Below are 18,858 nucleotides of genomic sequence, written 5' to 3'. Positions count from 1 at the left end.
TCACTTTTAATTACCCGAGCGCACGCCTTAACGCAAAGCGTGCGCACGGGTTATAACTCGTGCACGCGCATTAATATCTCGTGCACACGCCTTATAAGTCGTTCCCACGCTTTATTTTTTTATTCACCATGTTCCCTCTACGGCTCCATAGTGTTATGCTCTGCAATAAAAAAACAAAACACTGGTACAACGCAAGCCCATTCACTTTTTTATGCTGATAAGAGAATTACAATGGTTTTTCATGTGACAAAAATGTGCGATTAAATTGCGATTAATCGCGAGTTAACTATGACAGTCACGACATTAATTGCGATTAAATATTTTAATCGCTTGACAGCACTAATATATATATATATATATATATATATATATATATATATATATATATATATATATAAATATAAAAAAGTATGCATAAAAATAGTTTAGGGTCTATATTATTGCACATAATAATTGCATCGATGAGAGATGGCAGAGGTAGTAGTGGTGAAGTAGTGCAAATTAAACGACAAACAGGTTATTGGTGCTACGTTACAAGTTGTGGGTGTTATACAGTCTGACAGCAGTAGGTATGAATGACCTGCAGTATCTCTCCTTCTTACACCATGGGTGTAGCAGTCTACTACTAAAAGAGCTGCTTAAAGCCCCCACAGCCTCATGTAGGGGGTGAGAGGGGTTATCCATGATTGAGGTCAGCTAGGCTAACATCCTCCTCTCACCCACCACCTCAATGGAGTCCAGAGGACAGTCCAAGACTGAGCCAGCCCTTCTGACCAGTTTATTAAGTTTCTTCCTGTCCCTCTCTGAACTTCCACAGCCCCAGCAGACCACAGCGTAGAAAATCGCTGATGCTACCACAGAGTTAGGATCATAATAAGACCTGGGTGATAAATGTACTGTGATGCAGTTCATCAATAGCAATAGAAAACTGTTTCACCTTAAATGCATTAAACACAAACCACCTGGAAAGCACATTAAGAATACGCAAAGTTCAGTTACATGAACAAACCCAAATGTGCGCCGTCCCTGGTTCATAAACAGCCTACGATATCCCTTTATAATTGAACTTGCTTAAAAAAAAAAAAAGCCAAACCAATAATTAAATAATATTGACTGGCTTTGAGTGGTCTGGTGGTATTGAACGAGTCGAAGACAAGTAACTGAATGGAATATATCTGATATACCATGAAAAAAAGCTAGCCATTATTATAATACATAAACATTCAGTGGAACAATTATAGATTTTACCAAAAGTTAAGAACAGGGGGGTAACTTACCAATATTGAATGCTGATTCTGATCAAATGTAATTCAATGTTCTGTCAATCCAATGTACACTATATTGCCAAAAGTATTCGCTCACCTGCCTTGACTCACATATGAGCTTAAGTGACATCCCATTCCTAATCCATAGGGTTCAATATGACGTCGGTCCACCCTTTGCAGCTAGAACAGCTTCAACTCTTCTGGGAAGGCTGTCCACAAGGTTTAGGAGTGTGTTTATGGGAATTTTTGACCATTCTTCCAGAAGCGCATTTGTGAGGTCACACACTGATGTTGGACGAGAAGGCCTGGCTCTCAGTTTCCGCTCTAATTCATCCCAAAGGTGTTCTATCGGGTTGAGGTCAGGACTCTGTGCAGGCCAGTCAAGTTCATCCACACCAGACTCTGTCATCCATGTCTTTATGGACCTTGCTTTGTGCACTGGTGCACAGTCATGTTGGAAGAGGAAGGGGGCAGCTCCAAACTGTAAAAACAGTCTGCATGCCTAGGTGCTTGATTTTATACACCTGTGGCCATGGAAGTGATTGGAACACCTGATTCCGATAATTTGGATGGGTGAGCAAATATTTTTGGCAATATAGTGTACATGTACAAAGTCAAAGTTCTAACAGTAAAAATGGTACAAGTCCAAAAAGCCTGAACAACAACCCAACTTGTATACAAGCCATATCCAGGCTGACAGTTCAAGTTCAAAGTTACTTTTGGTCGTATTTAATTGTTACAGTGCAGTTGTTCAAAACGAAAGGGCTTTGCTGAGTGAAGTCCACGAGTGAAGTCCTCTTGTAAAAGTCTTTTCCTCATGTCCAAGTAGAACTTTGACAGTATTTCAGCTATTTGTCTCTTTTCCAGTTTTTTGATGTCCGTTGGTAAGTTTTTCTCTTGTAAATATGTGTGAAGAATATCCAGTGAAGTTTTGGTAGCCTTTCAGGTGTTCAGCGCGTCTTTCTCTTTAAATCTTCCGCTTTTAATGAAGCTAACCTCGCGGCCATGTTTGTGTACAAACTGTCAGTCACTCGCTAGCGTGGAAGTTTTACCGTACATCTCCGACGTGTCTCTCTTACAGCTTTTCCGTATATTTGATGCAGAAGATTAAATGTGTGAAGAATATCCAGGGAAGATTTGGTAGGCTTTCGGGTGTTTAGCACGTCTTTCTCTTTCAAAATATGTCTTCCGCTTTAAATCTTCCGCTTTTAACGAAGCGAACCTCGCGGCCATGTTTGTGTACAAACTGTCAGTCACTCACTAGCACTGAACTTTTACATCTCCAACGTGTCTCTCTTCCAGTTTTTTTCAATGCCCATTGGTATGTTTTTCTCTTGTAAATACGCATGAAGAATATATAATGAAGTTTTGGTAGCCTTTCCGGTGTTGAGTGCATCTTTAGTCTCAGTTTTCAGTTTATTTATTTAGTGCTTAAACCAAGCACTGAATTGACCCCATCTTCTCTCTCTCTCTCTCCCAGCCGACAAAGAAATGATTGTGGGCATGCGCAGCAGAAAAGTTGTCATTGAGCTCTGACATGTGACATCATGTTGTCTTGACAACGTGCAATATTGTAACAATATTGCACGCTCATTCTTCATTGGGTACAGTGGTGTAATACACGGAGGATAAGCGATATGATAATATTGCATACCATCAATAAACCCACTAGAATGGAATAGAATACTAGCCTAGTAAACTAGACCCACCCGCCTAGAGGCCAAAAATATTTTTGCCTACGAGTGGGTCTAGCCTCGCACCATATCAACAAAACACCCCGGGCATCAAATCGTGCCCGCCAATCACAATGCAAGGTTTTTGTTTGGATTCTTTGGGCGGGCTTTTGCAGGAGTGATGACAAGGCTGCGCGACGCTGGAGAAAGCACAACAGGAAAGATGGCTACGGCTAGCGAACAGCGCACGTTTGACTCCACTTTGGAATCAGTTTTAGAAGAATTAGACTTGGAGTTTTTGTTGAAACATGAGCAGGAAGAGGCTCTCCGCTCATTCCTTTTCAAGAAGGGCGTTTTTGCTGTTTTGCCGACCGGCTTTGGCAAAAGTCTGATCTACCAGCTGGCTCTGCTCGTAGCCAAAAGGATGGGGCTAGTTTGTGCAGTACGAAGAATTAATAAACAGCTTTGAAACATTACTTTTTGATTGTTTCTTATTTTCCCGTTATTTTAAATTTAAGGGAAATTATTTCACCAAACACCACTAAATAAAAACTCTCAAAAACAGTTTAAGCAAACCCTTGAAAAACATTTGAAAAAAATAAGTGCATGTTAAGTATGTGGTACAGACTCCAAACTTGTGGTCATTATCTCCAAACTTCTTAATATCTAGAACCTGTTTATTAATTAATACGCATTTTGAAAAATTATTTATTTCAAGGCCTCCCCTACTGCTTTCTGTCGCTCTGACTACATCACAGTCACTGTTGTGCTGATTGGTCAGAGCGTTGGCCTATACGCACAGAGACAGTTTGAAAGACAACGGGTTGTTCCTACCCACACCCGTCAGAAATGTCTACGACCGAGACCAGACTAAATATTCACATTTAGTCTGGCTTGCCAGGCTAATAGAATACATGTTTTTCTTCCATGGAAAAAGTGGCTCGTATGTATAATAATCCTCAACATCGACCGAAATGAAACATTTTATCATTATATATTTTTCAGCAGAGTGGCACGGTGGTGTAGTGGTTAGCGCTGTCGCCTCACAGCAAGAAGGTCCGGGTTCGAGCCCCATGGCCGGCGAGGGCCTTTCTGTGTGGAGTTTGCATGTTCTCCCCGTGTCCGCGTGGGTTTCCTCCGGGTGCTCCGGTTTCCCCCACAGTCCAAAGACATGCAGGTTGGGTTAACTGGTGACTCTAAATTGACCGTAGGTGTGAATGTGAGTGTGAATGGTTGTCTGTGTCTATGTGTCAGCCCTGTGATGACCTGGCGACTTGTCCAGGGTGTACCCCGCCTTTCGCCCGTAGTCAGCTGGGATAGGCTCCAGCTTGCCAGCGACCCTGTAGAAGGATAAAGCGGCTAGAGATAATGAGATGAGATGAGAGATTTTTCAGCGATATCGCCCAGCCCTAGTCTAAAATGTGTCAGGTTGCTAAATAATGTTTTTATTTATTATGATGATTTCATCAAATTTTATGAGGCATTTTATTTCACTGATGAGTCATTTTTGTCGAGGTTTTTTTTCCTCAGCAGCTAACTGGAAACTATTTTTAGACAGTAATTTTAAATGATTGATAAAGCTACAGAATTGAGGAGTGTTGTTTGTCTCCCATAACCAGAGTGAGCTTGAAAGGATTGAAGATGAACAGACCCTGGAGGAGTTACAGATTCTCAGGGAAATTGTTCATGAATCCTTTCGAAAGTTGGAGGAAATTGCAGAGGTAAGGTCATGATTTATTTCAGTGCCGAAAGGAATTAACTGCTACGTATTTGCAGTGAGCGAAAGTAATGTTTCAACATTTAACAAAGACACCAAGGCTACGTTCACACTGCAGGCTGAAGTGACTCAAATCCGATCTTTTCGCCCATATGTGACCTGTATCCGATCTTTTATTGACAATATGAACGACACAGATCCGGTTTTTTCATATCCGACCCAGGCCGTTTGGATATGTGGTCCTAATTCCGATTCCTATCTGCTCTTTTCATATGCGACTTCAGTCTGAACCGCCAGGTCGCATTCATCCGACTTACACGTCATCAACAAGCCACAAACGTCACTATTCTGCACTGAAGTAGGCGGCGGGTCTCTCAAAAAAGTTACAACAACATGGCGCATAATCACGGGCGCAGATAGAGGGTGGGGTCCCACCCAGGAAAAAACGTCTATGCTGTCTTTCTTTGCATAAGGCAAACCTCACGGAAAAATCAAAAGACTAATTACCATTCGGTTTATTGAGGTGCACAGCAGTGTATACATAGTTGCAACAACTCACATAAAACAAAACAAAGACTGATATTCGGTTGGTTGAGCTGCGCAGACTGCACAGGTTGCGAGCTCGAGCTTGGTTGCTATGGTTACTAACAACAAGTTTGACAGGCATATCGGGGTTGGGGTTGGTTTGCTGGCAGCTTTGTCCCCCCCAGTTCAAAAAACGTATCTGCGCCCCTGCGCATGACATCAATGCGAGGGACGCTTCGGGCTGTGAAGGTTCTGAATCTTCTCAATGTAAGGACGCAGAGGTTAGGGAGCTGATTTCCATTTGGGGGGATGCAGCTATTCAAGCTAGATTGGATGGGTCATACCGCAACCGGGCGGTTTTACTTCCGTAAACACTGGCCATGCTCACTGCGTGTGCCGTCGTCGTATCCTGCAATGCGCATGCGGAACACTTTTAGGTCGCTTTTCGTTCATACTGAGGATCACATACAAGTCGCATATATTTGTTAATGTGAACGACCTCACAAAAAAATCGGAATTGAGCATTAAGCCTTGCAGTGTGAACGTAGCGCAAGTGTATCCGGTGATATTCCAAATCACTCTTCTCCAACCACAGCTTCTGGGCTTCTGTTAAATGCTGAAACAATTCTGTACATCAGCAATCAATTACTGTTAACATTTCTTATTTTCTCTTTCCTGTATCCTGTTTTCAGTGTTTACGAGAGCCCATTTCAGAGCCAGCAGCTTCTTCACCTCCTGGTACCATTCCAAGAAGTGGCAGTTCTGGTATGATTCAGTACCTGCAGTCTTGGTTTCCTGGTTGGGGTGGTTGGTATGGAGGTGCTGAGAGAGGGCCTGATGGCCAGCCAGTGACAGATGAGCTCATGCCAGGAAGTAGCCAGTGGGATATCCTGGGTGAGTTGCGATGTATTTATATGGAATATAAAAATGATAGAAATATAGAATTCTAAGGGGTTCACGAACTTTTAAGCAGCACTGTAAAACGCATGTTTAACACTTTTTTTTTTTTAATTTGTTTTATCATGGCGGTCCTTGAATAGCACAATAGATCGTGTAAATTAAATTCGAATCACTTCTGCTATCCCCAGCTGAAACGGATGACCTCTTTGACCCGTTGGAAGACTCTCAAACATTGAATACTTTTACGCGGAGGGATCACCTGTTTGCACGGCTGGATTTCTTGTTAGAGAAAGCAACTGTCACTCTTTTCCAGGAAGACAAGTTGAATCGTTTATCCAATGAGAGTGGTGTTATTCAGTTGGAGTTTTCAGGTGTCGTAATATCGGCATACAGTTTTAATTCTCTCAGCAATACAATCTTATCAGAGTTTTTTTTTTCTCTCTTCTTTTTTTTCTTCCTAAAGCCTAATGCTTTGTATTATGATTTGTAGGAGTGAAGATTGGTGTCGAGTCTCTACCCCGCTCAGAGTCATCTTTACTTTCTGTAAAGCTTGGGGGGCTGTTTCTCAGAGACCTCACAACCCAGGGATCGATTTTCCCTGTCTTGGTCTCACCAAAACCGGTAAAGTTGTCTACATTTCTCATTATTACGTTTTCATTGATCCTGTCATCATTTCGTGGTTCAGGGTTTAATTGTCCCATACTCTGTCTTTATTTCTAGAACAAAATTGCTCTCGCTGTCAATCAGCCATTTGGGCAGAGTAGTAGCACAGACAAAAGCAGCAGCGGTAAGTGTCTCTGGAAAGGGAAACTCAAACAGCGTGATTATTTTTAACAAATCAGCGAGTTATCATTGGGCTCCTGAGTGGGGCAACAAAAGTTTTCGAATAATTTTTCCCCCATTTTTGAAGATGGCAAGTAATTAATAATAGAGCTGGGAATCGATCCAGATTTCCTGGATCGATTCGATTCCGATTCATAAGGTCACGATCCGATTCGATCCAATATCCATCTACTTAGATATTGCTGGATTGTCACTTTAAAGTAAAAACTGTCCCTATTGACAGGAACAGCCCCATATCAAGTCAAGTCAACTTTATTGTCAAATATGCTATACATGCTCGACATACAGCACAGATGAAATATCAGTCCTCTCTGACCCACAGTGCAAACTGGCAATGCAATAAATAAAAATAGAATAAAAATAGAGTAATTGAAAAAACAAACAATATAAACAGTATAAACACTCTAGATAGGAACTAAACAGACTAAACACTCAAAGAATATAAACAGAATAAATAAACAGTATAAACACTAGATAAGAACAGGACAGACTAAACACTCGGACAATATAAACAGTATAAACACTAGATAAGAACAGGACAGACTAAACACTCGGACAATATAAACAGTATAAACACTAGATAAGAACAGGACAGACTAAACACTCGGACAATATAAACAGTATAAACACTAGATAAGAACAGGACAGACTAAACACTCGGACAATATAAACAGTATAAACACTCTAGATAGTAACTAGACTAAACACTCATATACAGTGGGGCAAAAAAGTATTTAGTCAGTCACCAATTGTGCAAGTTCTCCCACTTAAAAAGATGAGAGAGGCCTGTAATTTTCATCATAGGTATACCTCAACTATGAGAGACAAAATGAGAAAAAAAAATCCAGAAAATCACAGTCTGATTTTTAAAGAATTTATTTGCAAATTATGGTGGAAAATAACAAAAGTTCATCTCAATACTTTGTTATATACCCTTTGTTGGCAATGACAGAGGTCAAACGTTTTCTGTAAGTCTTCACAAGGTTTTCACACACTGTTGCTGGTATTTTGGCCCATTCCTCCATGCAGATCTCCTCTAGAGCAGTGATGTTTTGGGGCTGTCGCTGGGCAACACAGACTTTCAACTCCCTCCAAAGATTTTCTATGGGGTTGAGATCTGGAGACTGGCTAGGCCACTCCAGGACCTTGAAATGCTTCTTACAAAGCCACTCCTTCGTTGCCCGGGCGGTGTGTTTGGGATCATTGTCATGCTGAAAGACCCAGCCACGTTTCATCTTCAATGCCCTTGCTGATGGAAGGAGGTTTTCACTCAAAATCTCACGATACATGGCCCCATTCATTCTTTCCTTTACACGGATCAGTTGTCCTGGTCCCTTTGCAGAAAAACAGCCCCAAAGCATGATGTTTCCACCCCCATGCTTCACAGTAGGTATGGTGTTCTTTGGATGCAACTCAGCATTCTTTCTCCTCCAAACACGACAAGTTGAGTTTTTACCAAAAAGTTCTATTTTGGTTTCATCTGACCATATGACATTCTCCCAATCCTCTTCTGGATCATCCAAATGCTCTCTAGCAAACTTCAGACAGGCCTGGACATGTACTGGCTTAAGCAGGGGGACACGTCTGGCACTGCAGGATTTGAGTCCCTGGCGGCGTAGTGTGTTACTGATGGTAGCCTTTGTTACTTTGGTCCCAGCTCTCTGCAGGTCATTCACTAGGTCCTCCCGTGTGGTTCTGGGATTTCTGCTCACCGTTCTTGTGATCGTTTTGACCCCACGGGGTGAGATCTTGCGTGGAGCCCCAGATCGAGGGAGATTATCAGTGGTCTTGTATGTCTTCCATTTTCTAATAATTGCTCCCACAGTTGATTTCTTCACACCAAGCTGCTTACCTATTGCAGATTCAGTCTTCCCAGCCTGGTGCAGGTCTACAATTTTGTTTCTGGTGTCCTTTGACAGCTCTTTGGTCTTGGCCATAGTGGAGTTTGGAGTGTGACTGTTTGAGGTTGTGGACAGGTGTCTTTTATACTGATAACGAGTTCAAACAGGTGCCATTAATACAGGTAACGAGTGGAGGACAGAGGAGCCTCTTAAAGAAGGAGTTTCAGGTCTGTGAGAGCCAGAAATCTTGCTTGTTTGTAGGTGACCAAATACTTATTTTACCGAGGAGTTTACCAATTAATTCATTAAAAATCCTACAATGTAATTTTCTGGATTTTTTTTTTCTCATTCTGTCTCTCATAGTTGAAGTGTACCTATGATGAAAATTACAGGTCTCTCTCATCTTTTTAAGTGGGAGAACTTGCACAATTGGTGGCTGACTAAATACTTTTTGCCCCACTGTACATACACACACACACACACACACACACACACACACACACACACACACACACACACACACATATATACATAAATTGGTACAAATAACCAAACAGTCAAGGGCACTTGAGGTATAGCAAGTAAACATGAAACATGAAATAAGCAGAATAAACAAACTAGCAGCTGTTAAGATGAGGTAGTGCGGAATAGTGCAAATGGGCGAGGTAAAGTGAGATGTGCGGTCCCTGAGTTCAGTGTGTTAATGAATGATGAGGTGTGTGTGTGTGTTGGGGGGGGGGGACTGTGAGGATGACACGTCAGATGCTGAAGGGGTGTGTGCGAGCAGAACAGGGAGGGAGTTGAGCCTCCTGACCGCCTGGTGAAAGAAACTGTTCTTGAGCCTGCTGGTTTTGGCCCGGAGACTCCGCAGTCTCCTCCCCGACGGCAGCAGGCTGAAGAGGCTGTGAGATGGGTGGGTGGGGTCACCTGCGATCCTGATGGCTTTGCGGGTGAGGCGGGAGTTATAGATATCCATAAGAGAAGGGAGAGGGACACCAATGATCTTCTCAGCTGCTCTCACGATGCGCTGCAGAGTCTTGCAGCAGGACACGGTGCAGGCGCCGTACCACACGGTGATGCAGCTGGTCAGGATGTTCTCGATGGTGCCTCTGTAGAATGTGTGCATGATGGGGGCCGGGACTCTTGTTCTCCTCAGTTTGTGGAGGAAGTACAGACGCTGTTGGGCTTTTTTGGCCAGTGATGCAGTGTTGTTGTTCCAGGACAGGTCTTCAGAGATGTGCACACCCAGAAACTTGGTGTATATTTGTTTGTGCATGTATCTGTGTATGTGTAAGAGGGACACACAGAGAAAGAAGAGTCAAGGATTTAAAGGATTTATTTTGGAATGAAAAAAATCCAGGTTTTATTTGAATTCTAAATCAAAACCATGACATTCGGTGGCCCTCTTTTGGTTGAATAACATACCCATGGCAGGGTTTCTGACCACAGAGAAAAAAAAGCACCTCAGCAACCACAGCAATTGTGTAAGAAATGATGCTTATTTGCCACTATATTTTACCTCTATGTGGCACAGTTTGCACACTGCTTTTGTTCTGTCGACTTTGTCTCTGTCCTCGTAAAGTCTGAATCCAAAGTAATGCCATACATAAGCTTTCAGGCCAGGCGGTGATTTTAGCTGTGCAGCTTCAGCCATCTCGCATTCTTAAGTTTCGGTTTCGTTTGCCGGCACCCGCTTTTTATAGCGGTCCTTGCGCGGTCGAGAAAATAGTGCCTATAGCCACCTGGAAGAGATCGATCCACACGTTTTTGAATCGATCTCGTATTTTTTGAACGTGAATCGATATCGGATCGTGGATCGATCTTTTGAACCCAGCCCTGATTAGTAATAATTGTCCAACAAAATTATATTTTATATTTGGCATTGTTTTGTATAAACAGATGATATACAGATTCTAATATACTTTTAGTCTTTGACTTTGGAGAATTCTCCTGATAAATACATTTACTGTTAGGAGATGGTGTGTTCACTGATATTTGTTAAATTTCTATGAAGATTATTAAGACCTTCTCGTACGTTTTGCCCAGGCTCTGATGTGGAATCTTCTGCATCACCTGTTTTTGAGATGATCTACGAGCGTAACCCAATAAGGAGCAGGTTTGAGAGGAGGCTAGAGGTTAATACCAGCCCTCTCAATATCATCTACAATCCCCAAGCTATCAAGAAAGTGGCTGACTTTTTCTACAAGGGAAGAGTTCATACATCAGGTATTTTTGTTAACTTTTAGTTTCACTGTTGGAGCTTTCACTCTCGGTCACTGCATGTCTTTTTGCGTAATATTTTGACGGTGTTTTTCTTCTCCCACCCCTCCCTTTTCTTTCCTCCAGGGTTTGGATATCAGTCAGAGTTAGAGTTGAGGGTGGCTGATGCAGTAAGGAGACAATACAACAAGCTCAAAATACAGACCAAAGCGGAAATCCGGCAGACCATAGATCAGCTGCTAGTTGGAGAGTTCATAGTAAGACGTTTTAACCTGCACTATTGTTTCTTCATGGTTGGTAATACTGTTAGTTCAATTAATATGGTTTGTGTCTTTTTTTCTTTTTTTTTTTTAACCCACAGGAGAATAGTAAGCGATGGACAATAAAATTGGATATATGTGCACCTCAGGTTATCTTTCCTGATGATTTTCAGTCAGAAGACCCCATGTTGGTGGTTGTTGATCTTGGTCGTATACTTCTTACCAATTCCCAAGGTGATGAGTGTGAAATCGTGCTCATTTGACTATAGTAAACTTTCTGTTAAATGCTCTTGCTTATTTAATAACAGCGCTTTATATCTGAATATACGAGGGTAAGACAAATGGGAAAAAAAATCTTTATTTATGAAAATAACAAAGGATATTTCTCTACATATCCTCCATTTAAGTCTAAACACTTGTGCAAGCGATGTTTCTATCGGAGAATTCCTCCTTTGTATTCCTTTTGAAATGTTAGCATCTGTCTTAGAACTTTTTGACTTACCCTTGTATATCTGTTTTTCTTTGTGTGCTTGTAGAAGATCCAAAGACAAAGTCCAAAGTCTCTCAGTCAGAAGGAGACGAGTATAGTGATGAGGAATACCAGACTCCACCAGCAACACCTCCTGGGTCTCCCCCTCCTGAACCAGAGACAGAGTATAAAGGCCAGGAGAAGACCTCTGACCTCTCTAGTCTTAAGTCAATAGAGGGAGCTCAGTCCTTTGGCAGGATTCTGTATGAGAAGTATTCCTTGTCATTTAATGACTTACAAATCATGGTTGGTCGCTACAAAGACAACTGGAAACATCTACAGGAGAATGAAGTGGGACCAACCCACGTAGTGGAGAAATTCAATGTGCTCTTACAGCTGGAGCAGAGGCTGCGTTACACCTCAGACCCTCAGCTTCCTGGTGCAGTTCTCTCCGGTACCTTACCAGACCTCAAAATACACATCAACCTGGAGAAGATGACTGCACTGAAAAGCTGCCTGACTAGACTGGGTAGTCCAAGTGCAGATGAGGCCAGTACAGGAGAGACCATCAAGTCACCTGAACCGTTAATGCTCCGCCATGAAAAGATTTTTGAGTGGGAGGACAGTCAATGGAAGCTCCAGGAGTCTGACAAAAATCTCACCAAGAGTGTTATGACTCTTGAACAGCACACACGTGAGGTGCTTGTTGAATCTAGGCTTCTCCTTGCAGAATTCAACATCAACTACATGCAGCTTGGTGTTGAAAGTGGAGGGCAGTATATATCTGTCCTCAAGGTGTTTGGAACAAATGCTCATTTTGTGAAACGGCCTTATGATGCTGAGGTTTCCCTCACAGTCCATGGACTTCTCCTAGTGGACACGCTGCAGACGTATGGGTCCGATTTTGATCTGCTTGTGGCATCCCATAAGCACCTCAGCTTTGATGTGCCTACTGGCAGTCTAAGAGAGAGCCAGCCTGCATCACCAGTATCACAAGATGGGAAGTCTCCTGAGACTTCAGACTTGGGTGTGCCTTTTGAGAAGATATCTCCACTTAGCTCCTTTCTTAGAGACGAGGAGGCTCTCATTAAACTGGAGTACCAGTTTGTCAGCTCAGACTGTCCGTCAATGAATTTGGAACGTTCCCTACAGGTTACCACCATACAGGTTAACAATTTGGATATTATTCTCAACCCTGAAACCATTGTAAAGCTGCTCAGATTCCTTCAGCAATCCTTTCCTAAAGAAGAAAGCACAGTGACTCCTTCAACACAGATACCATCACTGCCCAAGGAACAGGACCAAGAGGAAATTTATCAGTCGACTTATGATCAGGATAAGGAGTTAACTGTCGAGATCCATAGGTTAAATCTGCTGCTTTTGCGAACAGTTTCAACCGGAATGGCCTTAGGCGGGGAAAAGCGGGGCATGAAAATTGCCACAGCCAGTATAAATGGAACAAAAGTCAACATATCCATGGGAAGGCGACTTGATGTCAACGGCTCACTAGGATGTATTCAGCTTGTAGATTTGACTCAAGAAAGTGGAAGAAGTCAATTTGTGGTCAGTCTTGGAAATATAGACGATAGTACCTCTGTAGATGGTGCTGTATTTCCTTGTTCTGCACTAATGCCGACTTCTGAAGCTTTAGATTTCCACTTTTTGGAAAAGTCTCAAGGAGAGTGCTCTCTAGCGCTTCATATGGCATCCCTGCACTACAATCACTCAGCTAAGTTCTTGAAAGAGCTCAGTCTTTCTGCTAATGAGGTAGAAGACAACTTTCGCTACATGCTAAAGACTGCCGCCACGAAAGTTACAAATGTCTTGGCTACCAAAACAGCAGAATACAGTGAGATGGTGTCTCTGTTTGAGACCCCACCCAGGAGAGCCAGATCTCAGAGTCAGTCCAATTGGCCAATGGAAGCCTTTGAAGACAATGATGATCCCACTGATCTTGAGACAAAACCAAGCGTGGACTCCTTTCTAGTCAAGCTTATTCTAAACGTCAGTATAGAATCGCCCGTTGTGTCCATTCCTCGGAAGCCTGGTCACCCAGAGCTGCTTGTTGGTCATCTTGGTAGCATTGCAATTCAGAACTTTGTTGCAGGGCAAGACTCCGAGCAGGACAAATTGCAAGTTGAGGTTAAGGACATAAGGCTGTATTCTGTCAACACGAATCACCTAGTCCTGAGGAAAGGGCCCAGCTCCAGTCAGTCTCCGTCTCATAAGACTGTGCTCAGCCTAGATGAGGCACAATTTACTCGCCATGATTTCTTTGAATATCTAAGTCATGGAAAAGGTGAGAATGTGTATAAATAAACCTTCCTCTTTAATGATACTGTCTAACACTAAAATAAGAGAGCTTTATTCTGAGGCAATATTTGTTCAGCTTTGTTGTGACCTTATTACAAATTGAGATTTGTATGTTGGCCAAGGTGCAGTCGCTGATTAAGCTTTGTCTTCTTTCGGAGGACAACCAGTAACCATGCTAATAACAGAAGATCTTAGGCTACATCCACACGACAACGGCAACGAGATGTTATTTAAAAAAATATCGAGTCCACATGGGCAACGATCAGTAAAATATCAGGTCCATACGGCAACGCAACGCTTGCTGAAAACGATGCAGTACACATGCCACACCTCTAGGGGCGCTGTAAGACGGTCCCTTCGGAGACACCAGAACAATAGAAGAAGTAAGGACGCATGCGCATAAACTATTATGCGCGAGACTTCATATTAGCCACAAAGTCAGGAAAATCTGTTCGTAAAATTACATTATAATGACCAAATACAATGAAAAGTATTTTTCCAGTCTCACCTGTGAAAGGTAATCCCATGTGATCTCGTTTGGACGGCAAACCTGTTGGTACAGTTAAACGCAGCACATGAATGAGGCATCTTTATTCTCCGCTTTGACCCATCCAATATGGCGGCGAGGATGACGTATGATTCTACGCAGAAGGCGGCGTCTTTAATGGTCCGGAATAAATTGAATGCTACACGTTGATGGATTAATTTGTTCTTCTACGGCCTTTTTGAGGAATGTATTGTAGGACTTAAACCAACATCTGAAGAGGTGAGATCGCTCCTTTTTTTCCCTATTTTTGCTGGCAGGATTGACTCTGCCCTAAGGGCTATTCTCTCTCTCTCTCTCTCTCTCTCTCACTTTGCACCATTACACAATAAATATTCACAGTGAAAATATTTTGTAAGCGCATTTCATGAACCAAGTTATAGGATTTGTTGACAACTCGCATCGAGTTCGTTACACTTCTACCCGGCGTGAAGCACTGACAGTCATGTGGTTGTGACGTCATCGTAAACAAATCCGTTCTACTCATCCAGACGACTTTGCAACGGCAACGTTGCCAGATCTTTCCACTCTGGAACCCGTTCTCAAAAGATTGCATTTTGGGGCACCCAAAACGCCGGTGTCGTGTGGACGCCAGGCCGAAACGAAAAACAATTGTATTGGATTCATCCGAATCCGTTGCCGTGTGGACAGGGCCTTAGAGATTGTATTTATTTGCCTCGCCCATTGGATTTTACTGCCCAGTACTCAGTTTCTGTTCTCTGTTTCAGCCTTTCACATTCTTAAAGACACCACCATCCAGTTCACACTTGAGAAGGTTCCTGCTGTTGAAGGCACACAGTTTCAGTCATTTGACGAACCGTACCACAGTACAGGATTACTTAAAGTTGAGGGCAAATTTGTAAACGCTGTTCAGGTAAGAAATTCTAAAAGAAAAAGTACAGTAGTCCTGTTTTGCTACCGTATCAAGTTCAATTGTTCGTGTTTGTTTTCTTGTTTTGAATTTCTCTTTTCTTTTAGGTTTTTCTTTGTAAATCTGTCTATGAGCAGCTCCTCCAGACTCTGGATAATCTATCTTTAATCGAGGATGAAAAAATAATTGCTCATCAGCCTCCTACTCCGCCACCCCCTACACCCTCCTCTTCCAAGCCACATCGCTTCCCTGATCCACAGGGTGGTTTGTTCCCCCGAGATCCTGCTCTTGCCTTGTCCTACTCTTCAATACCATCCTCCCTTTCGACCTCTCTTCCTCTCCAGAACCATGGCTCTTCTGTCAAGCCTCCCTCTTTCACCCAGGTCAGAGCCACTTTCAAGGTGTCTGAGCTCCAGGTGCAGCTGTGTGCAGATCTTAGCCAAGGATCGCAGGACCTGGTTAGTTTGCGTTTCCAGGACCTGGAAGGCGATTTCAGTAAAGACCATCCTCACACTCTGTCAATCCAACTGACTCTTCACTCTCTGCTAATGGAAGACCTTTTGGAGCAAAATCCTGAATCAAAGCACAAGCACCTCATGGTTTCCAGAGGTGCCCCCAAACCTTCAACCTTCAACCCGAAAGAATACCTTTCCCAGTCCTGCCCATCGGCATCTAGTGCTTTGTATCCAGAAATGCCACGCTCACTGCCAGCTCAAATGGAAGAAGCACAGAACGTCTTCCAGTTTTACCAAAGACACCCCAGTACTCCTGCATCCAGCCGGAAATGTAAGAAGGACGCAGAATGCCCCAGCACCCCTCCCCCATCGCCTTCTCGAAATACGCCGTCCCCTCGCCCTCTGCCAGACTTGGATGACACTTTGGTCCACATCAATGTGCTTCTGGTAGACAGAAGGCATCCTGAGTTTCAGACGCGCTATGGCAGCATCAGTCGTAGTGTAGATGTGGACTTTAACTGTCTAGATGTCCTCATAACACTGCAGACCTGGGTAGTCATTCTGGACTTTTTCGGCATTGGTTCTACCGCTAACAACCATGCTGTGAAAGGGCCCAGTACTTCTTCTCAATCTGGACAACCTCTGTCCGACACTGCTGCTGCTGATTTAGCAGATATGTTTCCCGAGATTAACGAAGACGAATCGGAGAAGGTCAACACTAAGCTGGACCTAAAGGTAGAACAGTAGTTATTAATGTTATAAGGTACGTTTGTAGACGTAAGCATTCTTAACGAGACCTCTTTCTTCCGTCACAGGTTCATTCTTTGTCTCTAGTGTTGAATAAAAAGACCAATGAGCTTGCTAAGGCTAGTGTGTCCAAATTGTTTACACACTTAGAAATGATTGGTAAGTTGAGTTGTCTGGTTAATATCATGTAGTAGTTATAGTCATCTGACCACTGTTTTTAACGTAATTTTTGCATGACGCTTTTTTAGAAGGAGACCTTGCCTTGCAAGGAAGTCTGGGTAGCCTGTCACTAAGTGACCTGACCCCACATGGAGCTCTGTACACCGAGCGCTTCACAACACGGGGTGGAGAGGCACTCATTTTCAACATACTCAAGTAATTTACTACTGCAGTTTGAGCTTGACGGTATGAATTTCTATTTGAACCTGCTAATCATGGTTCTTTGTGCAGGTATGGAGAACCTGACCCCTTCTTGGTACGGGAGTGTGACATGAAGGTGTCTCTGCAGATGGCTTCAGTGCAGTATGTACACACACAGCGTTTCCAGTCTGAGGTGGTGGCTTTCATCCAGCACTTCACCCAATTACAGGACGTTCTAGGCAGGCAGAGAGCCGCTGTAGAGGGTCAGGTGGTAAGCAAGCTGTTTTCCTTCCTTGCTTGTTTTAGATTAACCTTTGGACAGGGTATGTTTGGTTTATTTAGTGCCCTTTTACCACTTTTTGACCAGTTATTTTGTCTGCCAAAATGATATGTGACGAGTCTTGGAATCCATGGACACATGTAGGCCGAAACGAATCCGAGAAAATCAATTAATTATTAATTAATTAAAATAAATTAATTAATTAATGCTTCTTTTGCGATTTTCTCGGATTCGTTTCGGCCGACACGTGTCCGTGGATTCCATGACTCGTCACATATTCTGTTATTTGGCAGCAAGTATTTTGAACATTTAACAAAAGGTAGTAAGCTGATCTCGACTTTCCTTCCCTATAATAACAAAAAGTACAAATAATATTGTTTATTCTCTTCCAAAAAAGGTAAAAAAAAAAAGTGAGAAATTTTAGCCATTGTTCACATTTAAGTACGTTTGCATTATACAATTCAGTTCCAAATATGGTGTTTGCAACAGAAATATCATGTGAATCAAAGGTAGGACAAGTAGTATTTATTCTATCCACATTCACTGGATATGAGCAATCGTGTGCTCTGATTGGCTACTCTACTACTAGGCTATCAGCTCATATACCGTGAGTAGAGAAAAACAAAATGGCGGAGCGTGTCGCTGAACCAACCGAGGATGAAATAAAAACTCTACTCGAAAACAAAACCCCAAAAAAGAAAAAAAAAAAGCAACAAAATATGGAAAGTATTTATTTTTCAAGAATTATCATCGCATTTTTCACAAATTGTTACTGCCATTTCGCTGGGTTGTTTACATTCTTCATCTTTAAAAGGTGTCATTCCACGACAAACCGTTTAATACTTGCTCTTTTAGAAATACCATAGGTCACTCCGAGTTGCATATGCATGCGAAAATGTTCTTCTACCCCCATTCCCTGTATTAGCCTATGAAAGAAAATAGACGGAAAAACGAGCGAATCAGAAAAAGCTCTACGAACTTGCATCACTTCGAAAATTAGTAGCCATGGCCTCGCCCATAACCCACTGGAGGGAGCGTCACAGTGCTGTTAGCCAATCAGAAGCGATATGTTTATATGTCATGAATATTCATGAGTAAGAGCTGAAATCCTGTCGTTCTCTCCCCACCCACTCCTCCACCAAACTAGGGCTACATCCACACGACAATGGCAACGAGATGTTATTTAAAAATATATCGCGTCCAAATGGGCAACGATCAGTAAAATATCAGGTCCATATGGCAACGCAACGCTTGCTGAAAACGATGCAATACACATGCCACACCTCTAGGGGCGCTGTAAGACGGTCCCTTCGGAGACACCAGAACAATAGAAGTAGTAAGGACGCATGCGCATAAACTATTATGCGCGAGACTTCATATTAGCCACAAAGTCAGGAAAATCTGTTCGTAAAATTACATTATAATGACCAAATACAATGGAAAGTATTTTTCCAGTCTCACCTGTGAAAGGTAATCCCATGTGATCTCGTTTGGACGGCAAACCTGTTGGTACAGTTAAACGCAGCTAATCTTTATTCTCCGCTTTGACCTATCCAATATGGCGGCGAGGATGAC

General features: G+C 42.6%; 1 protein-coding gene across 7 annotated transcripts in view; it reads left to right on the top strand.

Annotated features, from left to right (window-relative positions):
* vps13d (vacuolar protein sorting 13 homolog D) overlaps nt 1-18,858 on the top strand; it is a 182,201-nt gene that overhangs the window by 57,870 nt on the left and 105,473 nt on the right. For all 7 annotated transcript variants that reach the window (XM_060938250.1, XM_060938255.1, XM_060938254.1 and 4 more), the window contains exons 12-25: nt 4,558-4,659; nt 5,873-6,074; nt 6,269-6,451; nt 6,571-6,701; nt 6,801-6,867; nt 10,811-10,990; nt 11,111-11,241; nt 11,346-11,478; nt 11,781-14,012; nt 15,299-15,444; nt 15,549-16,631; nt 16,712-16,802; nt 16,892-17,018; nt 17,094-17,274. In XM_060938250.1, coding sequence (XP_060794233.1) covers nt 4,558-4,659; nt 5,873-6,074; nt 6,269-6,451; nt 6,571-6,701; nt 6,801-6,867; nt 10,811-10,990; nt 11,111-11,241; nt 11,346-11,478; nt 11,781-14,012; nt 15,299-15,444; nt 15,549-16,631; nt 16,712-16,802; nt 16,892-17,018; nt 17,094-17,274 — 4,989 coding nt within the window. The remainder of the gene's footprint in view (nt 1-4,557; nt 4,660-5,872; nt 6,075-6,268; nt 6,452-6,570; nt 6,702-6,800; nt 6,868-10,810; nt 10,991-11,110; nt 11,242-11,345; nt 11,479-11,780; nt 14,013-15,298; nt 15,445-15,548; nt 16,632-16,711; nt 16,803-16,891; nt 17,019-17,093; nt 17,275-18,858) is intronic.

The sequence above is a fragment of the Neoarius graeffei genome, chromosome 13 (assembly GCF_027579695.1).
Source record: "Neoarius graeffei isolate fNeoGra1 chromosome 13, fNeoGra1.pri, whole genome shotgun sequence".
NCBI lineage: Eukaryota > Metazoa > Chordata > Actinopteri > Siluriformes > Ariidae > Neoarius > Neoarius graeffei.
Note: the sequence above shows the minus strand (reverse complement) of the source record. Positions and strands in the feature narration are given on the sequence as shown.